The 16,853-nt window shown below is 42.0% G+C and overlaps 3 protein-coding genes across 3 annotated transcripts; all 3 read left to right on the top strand.

The window, feature by feature from the left end:
• The first annotated feature begins 425 nt into the window (after positions 1-425).
• On the top strand, positions 426-2,430 carry LOC311001041 (tripartite motif-containing protein 16-like). The gene has a single exon (XM_083992000.1). It carries the CDS (start codon positions 545-547, stop codon positions 2,264-2,266), a length of 1,722 nt encoding a protein of 573 aa, XP_083848126.1. The 5' UTR covers positions 426-544; the 3' UTR covers positions 2,267-2,430.
• Positions 2,431-4,741: 2,311 nt separating this feature from the next.
• LOC311001053 (tripartite motif-containing protein 16-like) lies at positions 4,742-6,300 on the top strand (the record flags this gene model as incomplete). Its single annotated transcript, XM_083992011.1, has 2 exons — positions 4,742-6,100; positions 6,208-6,300. The coding sequence occupies exons 1-2, from the start codon at positions 4,754-4,756 to the stop codon at positions 6,298-6,300; spliced, it is 1,440 nt and encodes a 479-aa protein (XP_083848137.1). The 5' UTR covers positions 4,742-4,753.
• Positions 6,301-8,492: 2,192 nt separating this feature from the next.
• On the top strand, positions 8,493-15,965 carry LOC311000076 (uncharacterized protein; the record flags this gene model as incomplete). The annotated part of the gene is made up of 2 exons (XM_083990710.1): positions 8,493-10,128; positions 14,308-15,965. The coding sequence occupies 2 exons, from the start codon at positions 8,493-8,495 to the stop codon at positions 15,963-15,965; spliced, it is 3,294 nt and encodes a 1,097-aa protein (XP_083846836.1).
• Positions 15,966-16,853: the final 888 nt, after the last annotated feature.

The raw sequence follows: 16,853 nt of genomic DNA, 5'->3' as shown, positions 1-16,853 counted from the left end.
ATTTGCATCATTTGCACCTTAAACAGCTTCAAGCTGAGTGAATCATCTCATTCTACTGTAACAGCAGCCTATCTGCAGCTAAACATGCAATAAAGCTTATACAATAACTGGACATAAGATAAAACACATTCTCTTCCCACTGTTCTGTTTTTCTTTTACTTTGCTGTACATGTTTTATAATGTCAATAATATCACTGAAACTCTTTGACCTGGCTCATAATTCTTACTGCAGGTTCTACAGGATAGTAAACAGTTAACACTCTCTTTCTCTCACAAACTGATCCTCATGTTGTAACGACTGAAAGACACCTCCCTCTCTTCCTGCTTCAACTCTCACCAAGCTACATCATGCCATCATATTTCCTTGTTCCCTCCCCTCACAGATCTGTTAGTATGAGGAAGGGTGGAGACAACATGTAGTGAACTGCAGGATATAATGAGTCTGACTCACTGCAGCAGCTGAAGCAGCAGAAATAAGTTTTCCTACAGAGACTGTTTCTGTTCAGAGTAAGTGAAACTGTCGGACAGAGACTCGGGAGGTGAAATGGCACAGCAAGGAAATCAGCTGGATCAAGAAAGAATCTGCTGTTCCATCTGTCTGGATCTACTGAAGGATCCAGTGACTATTCCCTGTGGACACAGCTACTGCTTCAACTGTATTAAAACCCACTGGGATGGAGAGGATGGGAAGAAAATCTACAGCTGTCCTCAGTGTAGGAAGAACTTCAGACCAAGACCTGTCCTGGTGAAAAGTATCATGTTAGCAGATTTAGTGGAGGAGCTGAAGAAGACTGGACTCCAAGCTGCTCCTGCTGATCACTGCTATGCTGGACCTGAAGATGTGGCCTGTGATGTCTGCACTGGGAGGAAACTCAAAGCTGTCAAGTCCTGTTTGACGTGTCCAGCCTCCTACTGTGAGAAACACCTGCAGCCTCATTATGAAGCATTAAAGAAACACAAGCTGGTGGAGCCCTCCAAGAAGCTCCAGGAGAACATCTGCTCTCGTCATGATGAGGTGATGAAGATGTTCTGCCGCACTGATCAGCAGTGTATCTGTTATCTCTGCTCTGTGGATGAACATAAAGGCCACGACACAGTCTCAGCTGCAGCAGAAAGGACTGAGAGGCAGAGAGAGCTGGAGCTGAGTCGACAAAAAATCCAGCAGAGAATCCAGGACACAGAGAAAGATGTGAAGGTGCTTCAACAGGAGGTGGAGGCCATCAATGGCTCTGCTGATAAAGCAGTGGAGGACAGTGAGAAGATCTTCACTCAGCTGATCCGTCTCATGGAGGAAAGAAGCTCTGAGCTGAAGCAGCAGATCAGATCCCAGCAGGAAACTCAAGTGAGTGGAGTCAAAGAGCTTCAGAAGAAGCTGGAGCAGGAGATCACTGAGCTGAAGAGGAAAGACGCTGAGCTGAAGCTGCTGTCACACACAGAGGATCACACCCAGTTTCTACACAACTACCCCTCACTGTCAGCACTCAGTCCATCTACACACTCATCCAGCATCAATATCCGTCCTCTCAGACACTTTGAGGATGTGACAGCAGCTGTGTCAGAGCTCAGAGATAAACTACAGGACCTTCTGAGAGGAAAACCCTCAGTGAAACTAACAAAAGTCAATGATGCACTGTCAGCAGCCCAGCAGCCCAGGAGAGACACATGGACAAACATCTCACTGACAGAGACTCAAGTAGATGTTTTACTGTCACCACCAGAGCCCAGGACCAGAGCTGACTTCTTAAGATATTCACAGGAAATCACACTGGATCCAAACACAGTAAACGCAGAACTGTTATTATCTGAAGGAAACAGAAAAGTAACACGAGATCGACAGCCACGGTCTTATTCTAGTCACCCAGACAGATTCACTTCATGGTGGCAGGTCCTAAGTAGAGAGAGTCTGACAGGACGTTGTTACTGGGAGGTGGAGAGGGGAGGAACAGTTGATGTATCAGTCGCATACAAGAATATCAGCAGAGCAGGGGATGAAAGTGGGTTTGGACACAATGACAAATCTTGGTCGTTACAATGTGACAACGACAGTTTCACATTTTGGTTCAACAAGATCCAGACTCCAGTCTCAGGTCCTCAGTCCTCCAGAGTAGGAGTGTACCTGGATCACAGAGCAGGTATTCTGTCCTTCTACAGCGTCTCTGAAACCATGACTCTCCTCCACAGAGTCCAGACCACATTCACTCAGCCTCTACATGCTGGAGTTTACGTTGGTTCTAGATCCACAGCAGAGTTGTGTAAACTCAAATAGACAAAGATCATTGAAGGTGCAGTTGGTTAAAATCTGTATTTTACTTCATCACTTTCTTTAGTCTCCATGTTTGTTGCTAAAAGCTCATTGCTGTTTTGTCTCTGCACTGCACAGAGATCACCTGTCAATCAATCATTGTGGGCGGGACTTTGACCTCTTGTCATTTCTTGTTGTGTTGATGTTTGAGTTTGTTGAGTTGGAGCTGGAGCCGTGGAGGAGATCACTGCTCATGATGATGTTTCTTTACCTAAACCCACATTTCTCCACATGAAAATAGAAACTTCTCTGAGATCTAAATGTCTGTTGCATATTTGTGTTTGTCAGATCAAACATTGTTGTTCAAATCCACTCACTAACAAGGTCTATGAGCTTTAATCAAAGTGTAAATATCATGATAATAATCAATGAAGAGATTATTGATTACTACATGTGTTCATGCCATCACTGAACTTGAGTCATTTAACAGAATTTACTGATCAATGTGTGAACAAACTGAAGCTTCACATCATCAATAAAACTGTTTTAACCAGAGAATCAATCCAACCTTTTCTTGTGTCATTGTTCCAGCATCTGATTCAAAGCTGATGGAGAAATGTGAAACTAATGTGAGAGTTTAAATCTGGAAAGAATGAGATCAATCATCTTGTTTTAAAAGTTATTGATTAGTTTCCATCTTCGGATTCAGGGTGTTTTTCTGGAATTAATCATGAATGTGTCTTTCATGTCTCAGTCAGGAAATATTAAAACTGTGCATTTATCAATAAAACAAGCTACATCAGATAGACACCAGTCTGTTTTACTTTTGTTTCACACTTAATAAATGGTTTTTGACACCACAGCTCAACTACAAACACACCAGGGCATTTCAAGTGTTAATTTGTGTTTATCAGAATGAGTTTGTTCTTTGATGAACTGATCGTCCTCTTGATTAAACTCTGTCAAAGCTTCAGCCACACCTCAAGGCTTTGGTTAAAAATGAATTCTTCACTGATACTTTGAGTGTAATTCATATAATATGTTATTCGTTGACGTACATATTATCAAAAGTCCACCTGACTTGACCAATTGTTATCTGTTTGTTAACTTACAATGACCTTATACTTTATTCTAACTACATTGTACTTTATAATAAAACACTGATGTTGCTGATGAATATTTAACAAACGGTTAAAATCATGTGATCAGTGAAAATGTTCCGTATTGAAGCTGAACCTCAAACAATCTCTCAGAATTAGAATCGTCACAACAAATCCAACATTCACTGTGATTCTGCATCATTCATCCAACTACATTACCCAGAATTCCACACACATCAACCAGAATGATAATCACCAGTCAATCAGATCTTTGTTAATGTTTAAAACACTATACTGCAGGTTGGATAGTTGACAATGAAGATCAGAGAGTAGGAAACATTATTTTTTGTATTTTTTTTCCTTTTACAGTTTTGCTTGTAATTTGTTTTGTTCATGAAACACTTGTGTAGTTGAGGGACATTCATTTAACCATGACGTGCAGCATGTTATCAACCTTTGCATGGAAATCTCAGTTTGACATGTAAATATATTTAAACAGAAACATTTTACTTCCAGTGTCTGATTGAATTTCACATCAGAGTGGAAACAGAGAAAAATGACTTTACATCTCCATCATCCTCTAACTAGTGAAAACTGCAGAAACCCAATTATTGATTGATTAGTTTGGGGGAAATCTTGATCGTTTAATATGAACTAGTTACATGTGATGTATCTGTGAACAGATCAACACCTCTGCTGTGCTGTAGGTGGCGCCACATCACAGGGAGTTCAATGCTGATGATGGGATTCAGTTCCCACCAAGTCCACATCAGACCAGATCCTAAATGCACTTCATGGTTCACACTCACAAAACGTGTCCCAGGATCCAGACCATCAAAACAAAGCAGGATGTATTTTTACAGCACTGGAAGTAAAATGATTTTTTTTTTGTTGGTCTTTTGATTTGCACCTTAAACACCTTGAAGCTGAGTGAATCATCAGCTAAACATGCAATAAAGTTTATAAAAATGACTGGACATCAGATAAAACACACTCTCCTCCCCCTGTTCTGTTTTTCTTTTACTTACATGTTTTATAAAGTCAATATTATCACTGAAACTCTTTGACCTGGAACGTAGTTATAACTGCATGTTGTAAAGGACAGTAAACAGTTAACACACTCTGTCTCTCACAAACTGATCCTCATGTTGCAACGACTGAAAGACACCTCCCTCTCTTCCTGCTCCAACTCTCATCAAGCTCCACCCTGTCAACATATTTCCTGGTTCCCTCCCTTCACAGATCTGTAAGTATGAGGACGGGTGGAGACAACATGTAGTGAACTGTAGGAGATGATGAGTCTGACTCACTTCAGCAGCTGAAGCAGCAGAGATCAGTTTTCCTTCAGAGACAGAGACTGTTTCTGTTCAGAGAAAGTGAAACTGTTGGACAGAGACTCTCAGGAGGTGAAATGGCGCAGCAAGGAAATCAGCTGGATCAAGAGAAATTCTGCTGTTCCATCTGTCTGGATCTACTGAAGGATCCAGTGACTATTCCCTGTGGACACAGCTACTGCTTCAACTGTATTAAAACCCACTGGGATGAAGAGGATGGGAAGAAAATCTACAGCTGCCCTCAGTGTAGGAAGAACTTCACACCAAGACCTGACCTGGTGAAAAACACCATGTTAGCAGATTTAGTGGAGGAGCTGAAGAAGACTGGACTCCAAGCTGCTCCTGCTGATCACTGCTATGCTGGACCTGAAGATGTGGCCTGTGATGTCTGCACTGGGAGAAAACTCAAAGCTGTCAAGTCCTGTCTGACGTGTGTGATCACTTATTGTGAAAAACATCTGAAGCTTCATTATGAATCCCTGGCTTTTGAAAAGCACAAGCTGGTGGAGCCCTCCAAGAAGCTCCAGGAGAACATCTGCTCTCGTCATGATGAGGTGATGAAGATGTTCTGTCGCACTGATCAGCAGTGTATCTGTTATCTCTGCTCTGTGGATGAACATAAAGGCCACGACACAGTCTCAGCTGCAGCAGAAAGGACTGAGAGGCAGAGAGAGCTGGAGCTGAGTCGACAAAAAATCCAGCAGAGAATCCAGGACACAGAGAAAGATGTGAAGGTGCTTCAACAGGAGGTGGAGGCCATCAATGGCTCTGCTGATAAAGCAGTGGAGGACAGTGAGAAGATCTTCACTCAGCTGATCCGTCTCATGGAGAAAAGAAGCTCTGAGCTGAAGCAGCAGATCAGATCCCAGCAGGAAACTCAAGTGAGTGGAGTCAAAGAGCTTCAGAAGAAGCTGGAGCAGGAGATCACTGAGCTGAAGAGGAAAGACGCTGAGCTGAAGCTGCTGTCACACACAGAGGATCACACCCAGTTTCTACACAACTACCCCTCACTGTCAGCACTCAGTCCATCTACACACTCATCCAGCATCAATATCCGTCCTCTCAGACACTTTGAGGATGTGACAGCAGCTGTGTCAGAGCTCAGAGATCAACTACAGGACCTTCTGAGAGACACATGGACAAACATCTCACTGACAGTGACTGAAGTGGATGTTTTACTGTCACCACCAGAGCCCAGGACCAGAGCTGACTTCTTACAATATTCACAGGAAATCACACTGGATCCAAACACAACACACACAAGTCTGTTATTATCTGAGGGAAACAGAAAAGTAACACGAGGTGAAGATCAGTCTTATTCTTGTCACCCAGACAGATTCACTACATATCCTCAGGTCCTGAGTAGAGAGAGTCTGACTGAACGTTGTTACTGGGAGGTGGAGAGGAGAGGAGGAAGAGTTGATGTAGCAGTCGCATACAAGAATATCAACAGATCACATTGGTTTGGAGGTAGTGATAAATCTTGGATGTTACGTTGTGAAAACAACAGTTTCGCATTTTATTTCAACAGCATCCAGACTCCAGTCTCAGGTCCTCAGTCCTCCAGAGTAGGAGTGTACCTGGATCACAGAGCAGGTATTCTGTCCTTCTACAGCGTCTCTGAAACCATGACTCTCCTCCACAGAGTCCAGACCACATTCACTCAGCCTCTACATGCTGGAGTTTGGGCTTTTTATTATGGAACCACAGCAGAGTTGTGTAAACTCAAATAGACAAAGATCATTGAAGGTGCAGTTGGTTAAAATCTGTATTTTAGTTCATCACTTTCTTTAGTCTCGATGTTTGTTGCTAAAAGCTCATTGCTGTTTTGTCTCTGCACTGCACAGAGATCACCTGTCAATCAAACATTGTGGGCGGGACTTTGACCTCTTGTCATTTCTTGTTGTGTTGATGTTTGACTTTTTTTCAGGATCTAGAAATGTGAAACTAATCGGAGACGTTTTCCTCAAAAGACACCACTATATATATCAGTGATCGTTCAATGATTGTGAGAAAATGCATTAATGACCAAAAACACTGTATTAGAATATTATTGAATATATTGCTTATGCCATATATTGCTTATGCCTCTTGTCAGGCCATCATTGTAAATATTGTTCTTAATTGATTTCGCCTGGTTAAATAAAGGTAAAAAAAAAAAAAAATGTAATTTCTCTTCTGATCTCAGAGTTGGCCGGCCATTTACCAGCCAGCCTCGTCCCGTTTTTTGTTTTGTTTTGTTTTTTGACTGGCTGTGTTATTAAAGTTTCAGTCTCACAAAATCAGGACAGAAAGGAATTTGAGTATAGTTGTTTGTAATAATCATTAATCGATTTGTTCAGAAGTATTGTCTGTGAATGTTATTTTCTTCATCTTCTTCATGTACTTAATCGTCAGTATTGAATGTTGATCATAATAAAACAGTCTGCCTTGACTCCATATTAACAACATAATGCAGTGTGTTTCATCAGTGACTTGTTTGATATTACAATTATGTGGATTGTGTTGTTATAGCAATAGTTATAGTAATATTTTGTATATTATGTCAGTACTCACGGCTCCATGCAGTTCAAAGGGAAAGTTGAGGGGAATGAGTGAAGGCCGTCAACTGGATGCAGCAGCAGCAGCAGCAGCAGCAGCAGCAGCAGCAGCAGCAGCTCTGTCTCCTCCTCCTGAATTAGATAACTCAGTTAAATACCAAGTCCAGATACAGAGATTATCAGTCTACGTCACTGTAACCCCGATGATGTTCGACTGCGCATGTCAGCTGCAGAAAGAGAGCACCGCGATCATGTATTGTTGTGTTGTTGGTTGCACTAACCGTTTGGATAAAAAAATCACAAAACGTGCAAGTTTTATAGAATAATGTCAACTCGCACCCCTTTCAAGGCAAACGAGAAAGGAAATAGTACATTAATTACATTACATTACATTACATTAAAAAAACTGATGATGAAGTCCAGAGTGTGTTATCAGAGGGCGTGCTGATGTTGACGGGAAAGCCGGTGAAGGTGTGAGGGAACCAGGTGAGACGGCGGCTGGGTGCATCAGCAGAGCGGGGTTGGTTTCAATGAGAGCAGAAAGCAGACCGGGGAGAGTGAGAGACTGCTGCACTCGCTGCACTGTGGAGTGAGGGAGGACTGATTCTCCCACTCCTCACAAGCTCCACACTGACAAGCTACCGGCAACACAGCGCCTCTGTCTGCCCTTTCAAAGTAAAAAGCCCGCTGTCTGACGTTTAATGGCGGTGGGGCGGGTTGTGAAAATAGATGCGGTGGTGCGGGGCGGGCTGGGGTGGGTCAAATTACTTCATAGATGTGGGATCCGCGGGGTTGGAAAAAAACCCGACCCGCGCATCACTACCGTAGACGTGTTGCAGTAAACACACAACTGGAGGTTGGAAAGAAGTTCATGTGATCCAAGTCCCCGCTGACAGTGCAGTTTAACAAGTAGATGATTTCCTTATATGACAGGTTGATCAACAGTTGATCACATGGTTGGTTAGGTCTCAGCTTGTCTCCAGGCCGGAGGAATCAGATCAGAGGTCAAAGGTCACACGGTGAAAGTATGAAGCTGTTTCTCTTTGGTCATAAATTTAACTGTGACTTGTAAATGAGAGATATCACAACCCATCTATCACAGTGTGTCATGTATCAAGGTTCACCTGATCGGGTGGATGGGTGGATATGGTGACCAGTAGGAGAAGATAAGTCTGAGTCACTTCAGCAGCTGAAGCAGCAGAGATAAGTTTTCCTTCAGAGACAGAGACTGTTTCTGTTCAGAGAAACTGTTGGTCAGAGACTCTCGGGAGTTGAAATGGCGCAGAAAGGACATCAGCTGGATCAAGAGAGATTCTGCTGTTCCATCTGTCTGGATCTACTGAAGGATCCAGTGACTATTCCCTGTGGACACAGCTACTGCTTCAACTGTATTAAAACCCACTGGGATGAAGAGGATGGGAAGAAAATCTACAGCTGTCCTCAGTGTAGGAAGAACTTCACACCAAGACCTGACCTGGTGAAAAACACCATGTTAGCAGATTTAGTGGAGGAGCTGAAGAAGACTGGACTCCAAGCTGCTCCTGCTGATCACTGCTATGCTGGACCTGAAGATGTGGCCTGTGATGTCTGCACTGGGAGGAAACTCAAAGCTGTCAAGTCCTGTTTGACGTGTCCAGCCTCCTACTGTGAGAAACACCTGCAGCCTCATTATGAAGCAGCTCCATTGAAGAAACACAAGCTGGTGGAGCCCTCCAAGAAGCTCCAGGAAAACATCTGCTCTCGTCATAATGAGGAGATAAAGATGTCCTGCCGCACTGATCAGAAGTGTATCTGTCATCTCTGCCATCTGGATGAACATAAAGGCCACGACACAGTCTCAGCTGCAGCAGAAAGGACTGAGAGGCAGAGAGAGCTGGAGCTGAGTCGACAAAAAATCCAGCAGAGAATCCAGGACACAGAGAAAGATGTGAAGGTGCTTCAACAGGAGGTGGAGGCCATCAATGGCTCTGCTGATAAAGCAGTGGAGGACAGTGAGAAGATCTTCACTCAGCTGATCCGTCTCATGGAGAAAAGAAGCTCTGAGCTGAAGCAGCAGATCAGATCCCAGCAGGAAACTCAAGTGAGTGGAGTCAAAGAGCTTCAGAAGAAGCTGGAGCAGGAGATCACTGAGCTGAAGAGGAAAGACGCTGAGCTGAAGCTGCTGTCACACACAGAGGATCACACCCAGTTTCTACACAACTACCCCTCACTGTCAGCACTCAGTCCATCTACACACTCATCCAGCATCAATATCCGTCCTCTCAGACACTTTGAGGATGTGACAGCAGCTGTGTCAGAGCTCAGAGATAAACTACAGGACCTTCTGAGAGACACATGGACAAACATCTCACTGACAGTGACTCGAGTGGATGTTTTACTGTCACCACCAGAGCCCAGGACCAGAGCTGACTTCTTAAGATATTCACAGGAAATCACACTGGATCCAAACACAGCACATAGAGAACTGTTATTATCTGAGGGAAACAGAAAAGTAACACATATGGGTAAAGATCAGTCTTATCCTAGTCACCCAGACAGATTCACTTCATATTCTCAGGTCCTGAGTAGAGAGAGTCTGACTGGACGTTGTTACTGGGAGGTGGAGAAGAGAGGAGTAGTGTGTATAGCGGTTGCATACAAGCATATCAGCAGAGAAATGTTTGGAGGTAGTGACAAATCTTGGATGATAGTATGTTACAACGACAGATATGTATTTTGGTTCAACAACATCGAGACTCCAGTCTCAGGTCCTCAGACCTCCAGAGTAGGAGTGAACCTGGATCACAGAGCAGGTATTCTGTCCTTCTACAGTGTCTCTGAAACCATGACTCTCCTCTGCAGAGTCCAGACCACATTCACTCAGCCTCTACATGCTGGAGTTTGGCTTAGTTCTGGATCCACAGTAGAGTTGTGTAAACTCAAATAGACAAAGATCATTGAAGGTGCATTTGGTTAAAATCTGTATTTTAGTTCATCACTTTCTTTAGTCTCCATGTTTGTTGCTAAAAGCTCATTGCTGTTGTGTCTCTGCACTGCACAGAGATCACCTGTCAATCAAACATTGTGGGCGGGACTTTGACCTCTTGTCATTTCTTGTGTTGATGTTTGAGTTTGTTGAGGTGGAGCTGGAGCTGTGGAGGAGATCACTGCTCATGATGATGTTTCTTTACCTAAACTCACATTTCTCCACATGAAAATAGAAACTTCTCTGAGCTCTAAATGTTTGTTGGATATTTGTGTTGATGTGTTTGTGTTGTTGTTTATCTTCCATTGCATGGGCTATTTTATTTTCATTGTGTAATGAAAAAACCTAGAATCACATTTACATTGATGTGTTTGTCAGATCAAACATTGTTGTTCAAATCCACTCACTAATAAGGTCTTTGAGCTTTAATCAGAGTGTAAATATCATGATAATAATCAATGAAGAGATGATTACATGTGTTAAACCAAAGAATCAATTATACGTTTTCTTGTGTCTTTTTTCCAGGATCTGATTCAAATCTGATGTAGAAATGTGAAACTAATGAGAGAGCTTAGATCTGGAAATAATGAGATCAAACATCTTGTTTTAAAAGTTATTGATTAGTTCCTATCTCTAGAAATCAGAACGTCTTTTATCACTGAGGTTTATTCTCACTGAGGAAACAAAGATATCTCACATTTACACTGATGTGTAAATATAATGATAACAATCACTTTCTTTACTCTCCATGTTTGTTGCTAAAAGCTCATTGCTGTTGTGTCTCTGCACTGCACAGAGATCACCTGTCAATCAAACATTATGGGCGGGACTTTGACCTCTTGTCATTTCTTGTTGTGTTGATGTTTGAGTTTGTCTTTTTGTCAGGAGGTAGAAATGTGAAACTAATCAGAGACGTTTTCCTCCAGAGACACGAGTATATATCAGTGATCGTTCAATGATTGTGAGAAAATGCATTAATGACCAAAAACACTGTATTAGAATATTATTGAATATATTGCTTATGCCTCTTGTCAGGCCATCATTGTAAATATTGTTCTTAATTGATTATGCCTGGTTAAATAAAGGTAAAAAAAAAAAAAAAAAAAATTGAATTTCTCCTTTGATCTCAGAGTTTGCAAGCCATTTACCAGCCAGCCTCGTCCCGTTTTTTGTTTTGTTTTGTTTTTTGACTGGCTGTGTTATTAAAGTTTCAGTCTCACAAAATCAGGACAGAAAGGAATTTGAGTATAGTTGTTTGTAATAATCATTAATCGATTTGTTCAGAAGTATTGTCTGTGAATGTTATTTTCTTCATCTTCGTCATGTACTTAATCGTCAGTATTGAATGTTGATCATATTAAAACAGTCTGCCTTGACTCCATATTTACAACATAATGCAGTGTGTTTCATCAGTGACTTGTGGTGCGTGGCAGACAACTGACCTGATGGTTAGGTTAATCTAAAATTTGATATTACAATTATGTGGATTGTGTTGTTATAGTAATAGTTATAGTAATATTTTGTATATTATGTCAGTACTCACGGCTCCATGCAGTTCAAAGGGAAAGTTGAGGGGAATGAGTGAAGGCCGTCAACTGGATGAAGCAGCAGCAGCTCTGTCTCCTCCTCCTGAATTAGATAACTCAGTTAAATACCAAGTCCAGATAGAGAGATTATCAGTCTACGTCACTGTAACCCCGATGATGTTCGACTGCACATGTCAGCTGCAGAAAGAGAACACTGCGATCATGTATTGTTGTGTTGTTGGTTGCACTAATCGTTTTGATAAAAATAACAAAACATGCAAGTTTTGTAGAATAACGTCAACTCGCACCCCTTTCAAGGCAAACAAGAAAGGAAAATAGTATATCGGAGATTTATTACGAGCAATATAATGTATTAGACACATTAGTCTGAATGGTGATGAAGCTATATATGCACGCATGCACAGCTGTATAATTGCAGCAAATGAGTTGTGCAATGTTTATTACAATAACAACAGTGACTGAAGACGAGGTTACAAAGTAATGGAAAGCTAGCTATGATTAACTAACGTGATATTATTTTAAATTACATATACATACCCAGCAGCCATGCAGGTGCAGTTCTTGGTCAGGATGCAGTTGTTCTCCTTGTTCACAATGACCCAGACTTCATACATGTCCGTCCTCTTCCCTTGTCTTTCACTACGCAGCAGCTCAGTCCTCAGAGCCATGAAGTTTAGTAATCGTGTAAGAGTCCTGAACATGACTGTCTGTTTCATAGCTGTATGGACGGATGCACATTGTTGTTTTTAACCAATAACCGACACTCGTTAAAATGTTAATTGATAGGATTAAAATGCTCCGGGTGTCTGTGACTAGGCTTGTGCCGATCGGTAACCCGATCCTCCACTCTGAGAGGATGATCGACCATGTTTAATTTTCTTCTCTTTATTTTTTTTTGTTCGTTATAAAACACACACCTGTATCACTAGGTAATAAACTGTTGTAGTACGCTGACAACATCGTTAGCAAACACTGATTTGAATAAACCACATCCATGGAGTAAACTTCAAGGTAACCATGACAGGTTATTTCTGCAGTCGTGTTGGTTAACAGATAATCTCTCTACATTTCATGCCAATTTAGCTATGATAGTTTGCGTTTGATAAAACCCGAGCAGAGTAGGCTATGAGCTAAGAAAACAATCACTTGGCTAAATGCTAACGGCTAACCGCGATTAGCAATACCAGTCCGTTTTACATTGTAACACTTAGTCACAGATTTCAAAACAACTCACAGACTCATAATTACCTCCTCGTAGGTCGCAACAGCTCCACACTTCAGGTAACTGGTCGTCATTCATGAAAATCAGAACTTCTTATCTCCTACGAACTTCAACATAAACTCGGCAGTGATAGCTCATCTCTCCTTTTTTCGCTCCGTCACCATGGACACGCAGCTCTGCGTTAAGTCCCACCCCTTTACCTCAGACTGTTACAGGATTGGCCAATGAAATCAAAGAAAACATTGATTGACGAATGAAAATACAAATGAGTCTAAAGAACACATGCTGACCCATACAGGTGACAAACTATATGAATTTGAATGACAAATAATAACACATATAGGCCTACATTTTAAAACAACTTTGTGTTAGATGTATTTTTAAACATTTAAACACAATAAATAATAATAAAATAATAAAAAATAAATAAAAAAAGCTAATTATTTATGTCCTGCCATCAGAATAAATTGAATGTCCTCAATATTTTAGCAAGGGCTACATGAAGCAGCTGAGTTCAGCACAGCAGCTCTTCATCCTCAGTGTTGGACAGAGGACCAGTCTTGTCTCTGTAGGAAGACTGAACCTCAGGAGGAGTTTCCTCCCGTGGACGTGTTGCAGTAAACACACAACTGGAGGATGGAAAGAGGTAAAACACAAGTTCATGTGATCCAAGTCCACGCTGACAGTGCAGTTTAAATAGTAGATAATTTATTTATATGACAGGTGAACAGTTGATTACATGGTTGGTTTGGTCTCAGCTCATTTCCAGGCCTGGGGAATCAGATCAGAGATAAAATGTAACACAACGTCTATTACTACTATTATTCTGTAAAACTCCATGACCTTCGTTGAAAACACTAAGAAACATAAATAATAATGAATGAATAATGATGAATGAATGAATAATCTGCTGCTGTGAGCTGCTCCAAAACTGTTTCACTTGGATCATAAATTGAACTGGGAGATAACACACCCTATCTGGCACCGTGTGTCATGGATCAAGGTCCACCTGATCAGGTGGAGAGGTCAACAAGTCAACATGTCGTCAAAGGACAGTAAACAGTTAACACACTCTGTCTCTCACAAACTGAACCTCATGTTGCAACGACTGAAAGACACCTCCCTCTCTTCCTGCTCCAACTCTCTTCAAGCTCCACCCTGTCATCATATTTCCTGGTTCCCTCCCTTCACAGATCTGTAAGTATGAGGACGGGTGGAGACAACATGTAGTGACCAGTAGGAGATGATGAGTCTGACTCACTGCAGCAGCTGAAGCAGCAGAGATCTGTTTTCCTTCAGAGACAGAGACCGTTTCTATTCAGAGAAAGTGAAAGTGTTGGACAGAAACTCTCGGTAGGTGAAATGGCGCAGCAAGGAAATCAGCTGGATCAAGAGAAATTCTGCTGTTCCATCTGTCTGGATCTACTGAAGGATCCAGTGACTATTCCCTGTGGACACAGCTACTGCTTCAGCTGTATCAAAACCCACTGGGATGAAGAGGATGGGAAGAAAATCCACAGCTGTCCTCAGTGTAGGAAGAACTTCGCACCAAGACCTGACCTGGTGAAAAGCACCATGTTAGCAGATTTAGTGGAGGAGCTGAAGAAGACTGGACTCCAAGCTGCTCCTGCTGATCACTGCTATGCTGGACCTGAAGATGTGGCCTGTGATGTCTGCACTGGGAGGAAACTCAAAGCTGTCAAGTCCTGTTTGACGTGTCCGGCCTCCTATTGTGAGAAACACCTGCAGCCTCATTATGAAGCAGCTCCATTAAAGAAACACAAGCTGGTGGAGCCCTCCAAGAAGCTCCAGGAGAACATCTGCCCTCATCATGATGAGGTGTTGAGGGTTTTCTGTCGCACTGATCAGAAGTGTATTTGTCTTGTCTGCCTTCTGGATGAACATAAAGGCCACGACACAGTCTCAGCTGCAGCAGAAAGGACTGAGAGGCAGAGAGAGCTGGAGCTGAGTCGACAACAAATCCAGCAGAGAATCCAGGACACAGAGAAAGGTGTGAAGGTGCTTCAACAGGAGGTGGAGGCCATCAATGGCTCTGCTGATAAAGCAGTGGAGGACAGTGAGAAGATCTTCACTCAGCTGATCCGTCTCATGGAGAAAAGAAGCTCTGAGCTGAAGCAGCAGATCAGATCCCAGCAGGAAACTCAAGTGAGTGGAGTCAAAGAGCTTCAGAAGAAGCTGGAGCAGGAGATCACTGAGCTGAAGAGGAAAGACGCTGAGCTGAAGCTGCTGTCACACACAGAGGATCACACCCAGTTTCTACACAACTACCCCTCACTGTCAGCACTCAGTCCATCTACACACTCATCCAGCATCAATATCCGTCCTCTCAGACACTTTGAGGATGTGACAGCAGCTGTGTCACAGCTCAGAGATAAACTACAGGACCTTCTGAGAGACACATGGACAAACATCTCACTGACAGTGACTGAAGTGGATGTTTTACTGTCACCACCAGAGCCCAGGACCAGAGCTGACTTCTTAAGATATTCACAGGAAATCACACTGGATCCAAACACAGCAGATATACGTCTGTTATTATCTGAGGGAAACAGAAAAGTAACACGAGGTGAGGATCAGTCTTATTCTAGTCACCCAGACAGATTCATTACATGTCCTCAGGTCCTGAGTAGAGAGAGTCTGACTGGACGTTGTTACTGGGAGGTGGAGAGGAGAGGAGTAAGAGTTGATGTAGCAGTCGCATACAAGAATATCAGCAGAAAAAGTTGGTTTGGAGGTAGTGATAAATCTTGGGCGTTAGTTTGTTACAACGACAGTTATAAATTTTATTTCAACAACATTGAGACACCAGTCTCAGGTCCTCAGTCCTCCAGAATAGGAGTGTACCTGGATCACAGAGCAGGTATTCTGTCCTTCTACAGCGTCTCTGAAACCATGACTCTCCTCCACAGAGTCCAGACCACATTCACTCAGCCTCTACATGCTGGACTTTGGCTTAGTTCTGGATCCACAGTAGAGTTTTTTAAACTCAAATAGTCAAAGATCATTGAAGGTGCAGTTGGTTAAAATCTGTATTTTACTTCATCACTTTCTTTAGTCTCCATGTTTGTTGCTAAAAGCTCATTGCTGTTGTGTCTCTGCACTGCACAGAGATCACCTGTCAATCAAACATAATTGTGGGCGGGACTTTGACCTCTTGTCATTTCTTGTTCTGTTGATGTTTGAGTTTGTTGAGGTGGAGCTGGAGCCGTGGAGGAGATCACTGCTCATGATGATGTTTCTTTACCTAAACTCACATTTCTCCACATGAAAATAGAAACTTCTCTGAGCTCTGAATGTTTGTTGGGTATTTGTGTTGATGTGTTTATGTGTGCTGTTGTTCATCTTCCATTGCATGGGCTATTTTGTATGATGAAAAAACCTAGAATCACTTTTACATTGATGTGTTTGTCAAATCAAACATTGTTGTTCAAATCCACTCACTAATAAGGTTTATGAGCTTTAATCAAAGTGTAAATATCATGATAATAATCAATGAAGAGATGATTGATTGCTACATGTGTTCACGACATCACTGAACATGAGTCATTGAACAGACTTTACTGATCAATGTGTGAACAAACTGAATTCACATCATCAATAAAACTGTTTTAACCAAATAATCAATCCAATCTTTTCCTGTGTCTTTGTTTCAGGGTCTGATTCAAAGCTGATGGAGAAATGTGAAACTAATGTGAGAGCTTAGATCTGGAAATATGAGATTAATCATCTTATTTTAAAAGTTATTGATAAGTTTCCATCTTTGGAGTCAGGGTATTTTTCTAAAATGAATCATGAATGTGTCTTTTGTCTCAATCAGTCAGGAAATATTAAAACTTGAATTGAGTAATTTATTAATAAAACAAGCTACATTAGAGAGAGACC

The sequence above is a fragment of the Trachurus trachurus genome (assembly GCF_905171665.1).
Source record: "Trachurus trachurus genome assembly, chromosome: 17".
Taxonomy (NCBI): domain Eukaryota; kingdom Metazoa; phylum Chordata; class Actinopteri; order Carangiformes; family Carangidae; genus Trachurus; species Trachurus trachurus.
Note: the sequence above shows the minus strand (reverse complement) of the source record. Positions and strands in the feature narration are given on the sequence as shown.

Excerpts from the sequence above, each read along its gene's own strand:
- LOC311001041 (XM_083992000.1), top strand. The coding sequence starts at position 545 with ATGGCACAGCAAGGAAATCAGCTGGATCAAGAAAGAATCTGCTGTTCC.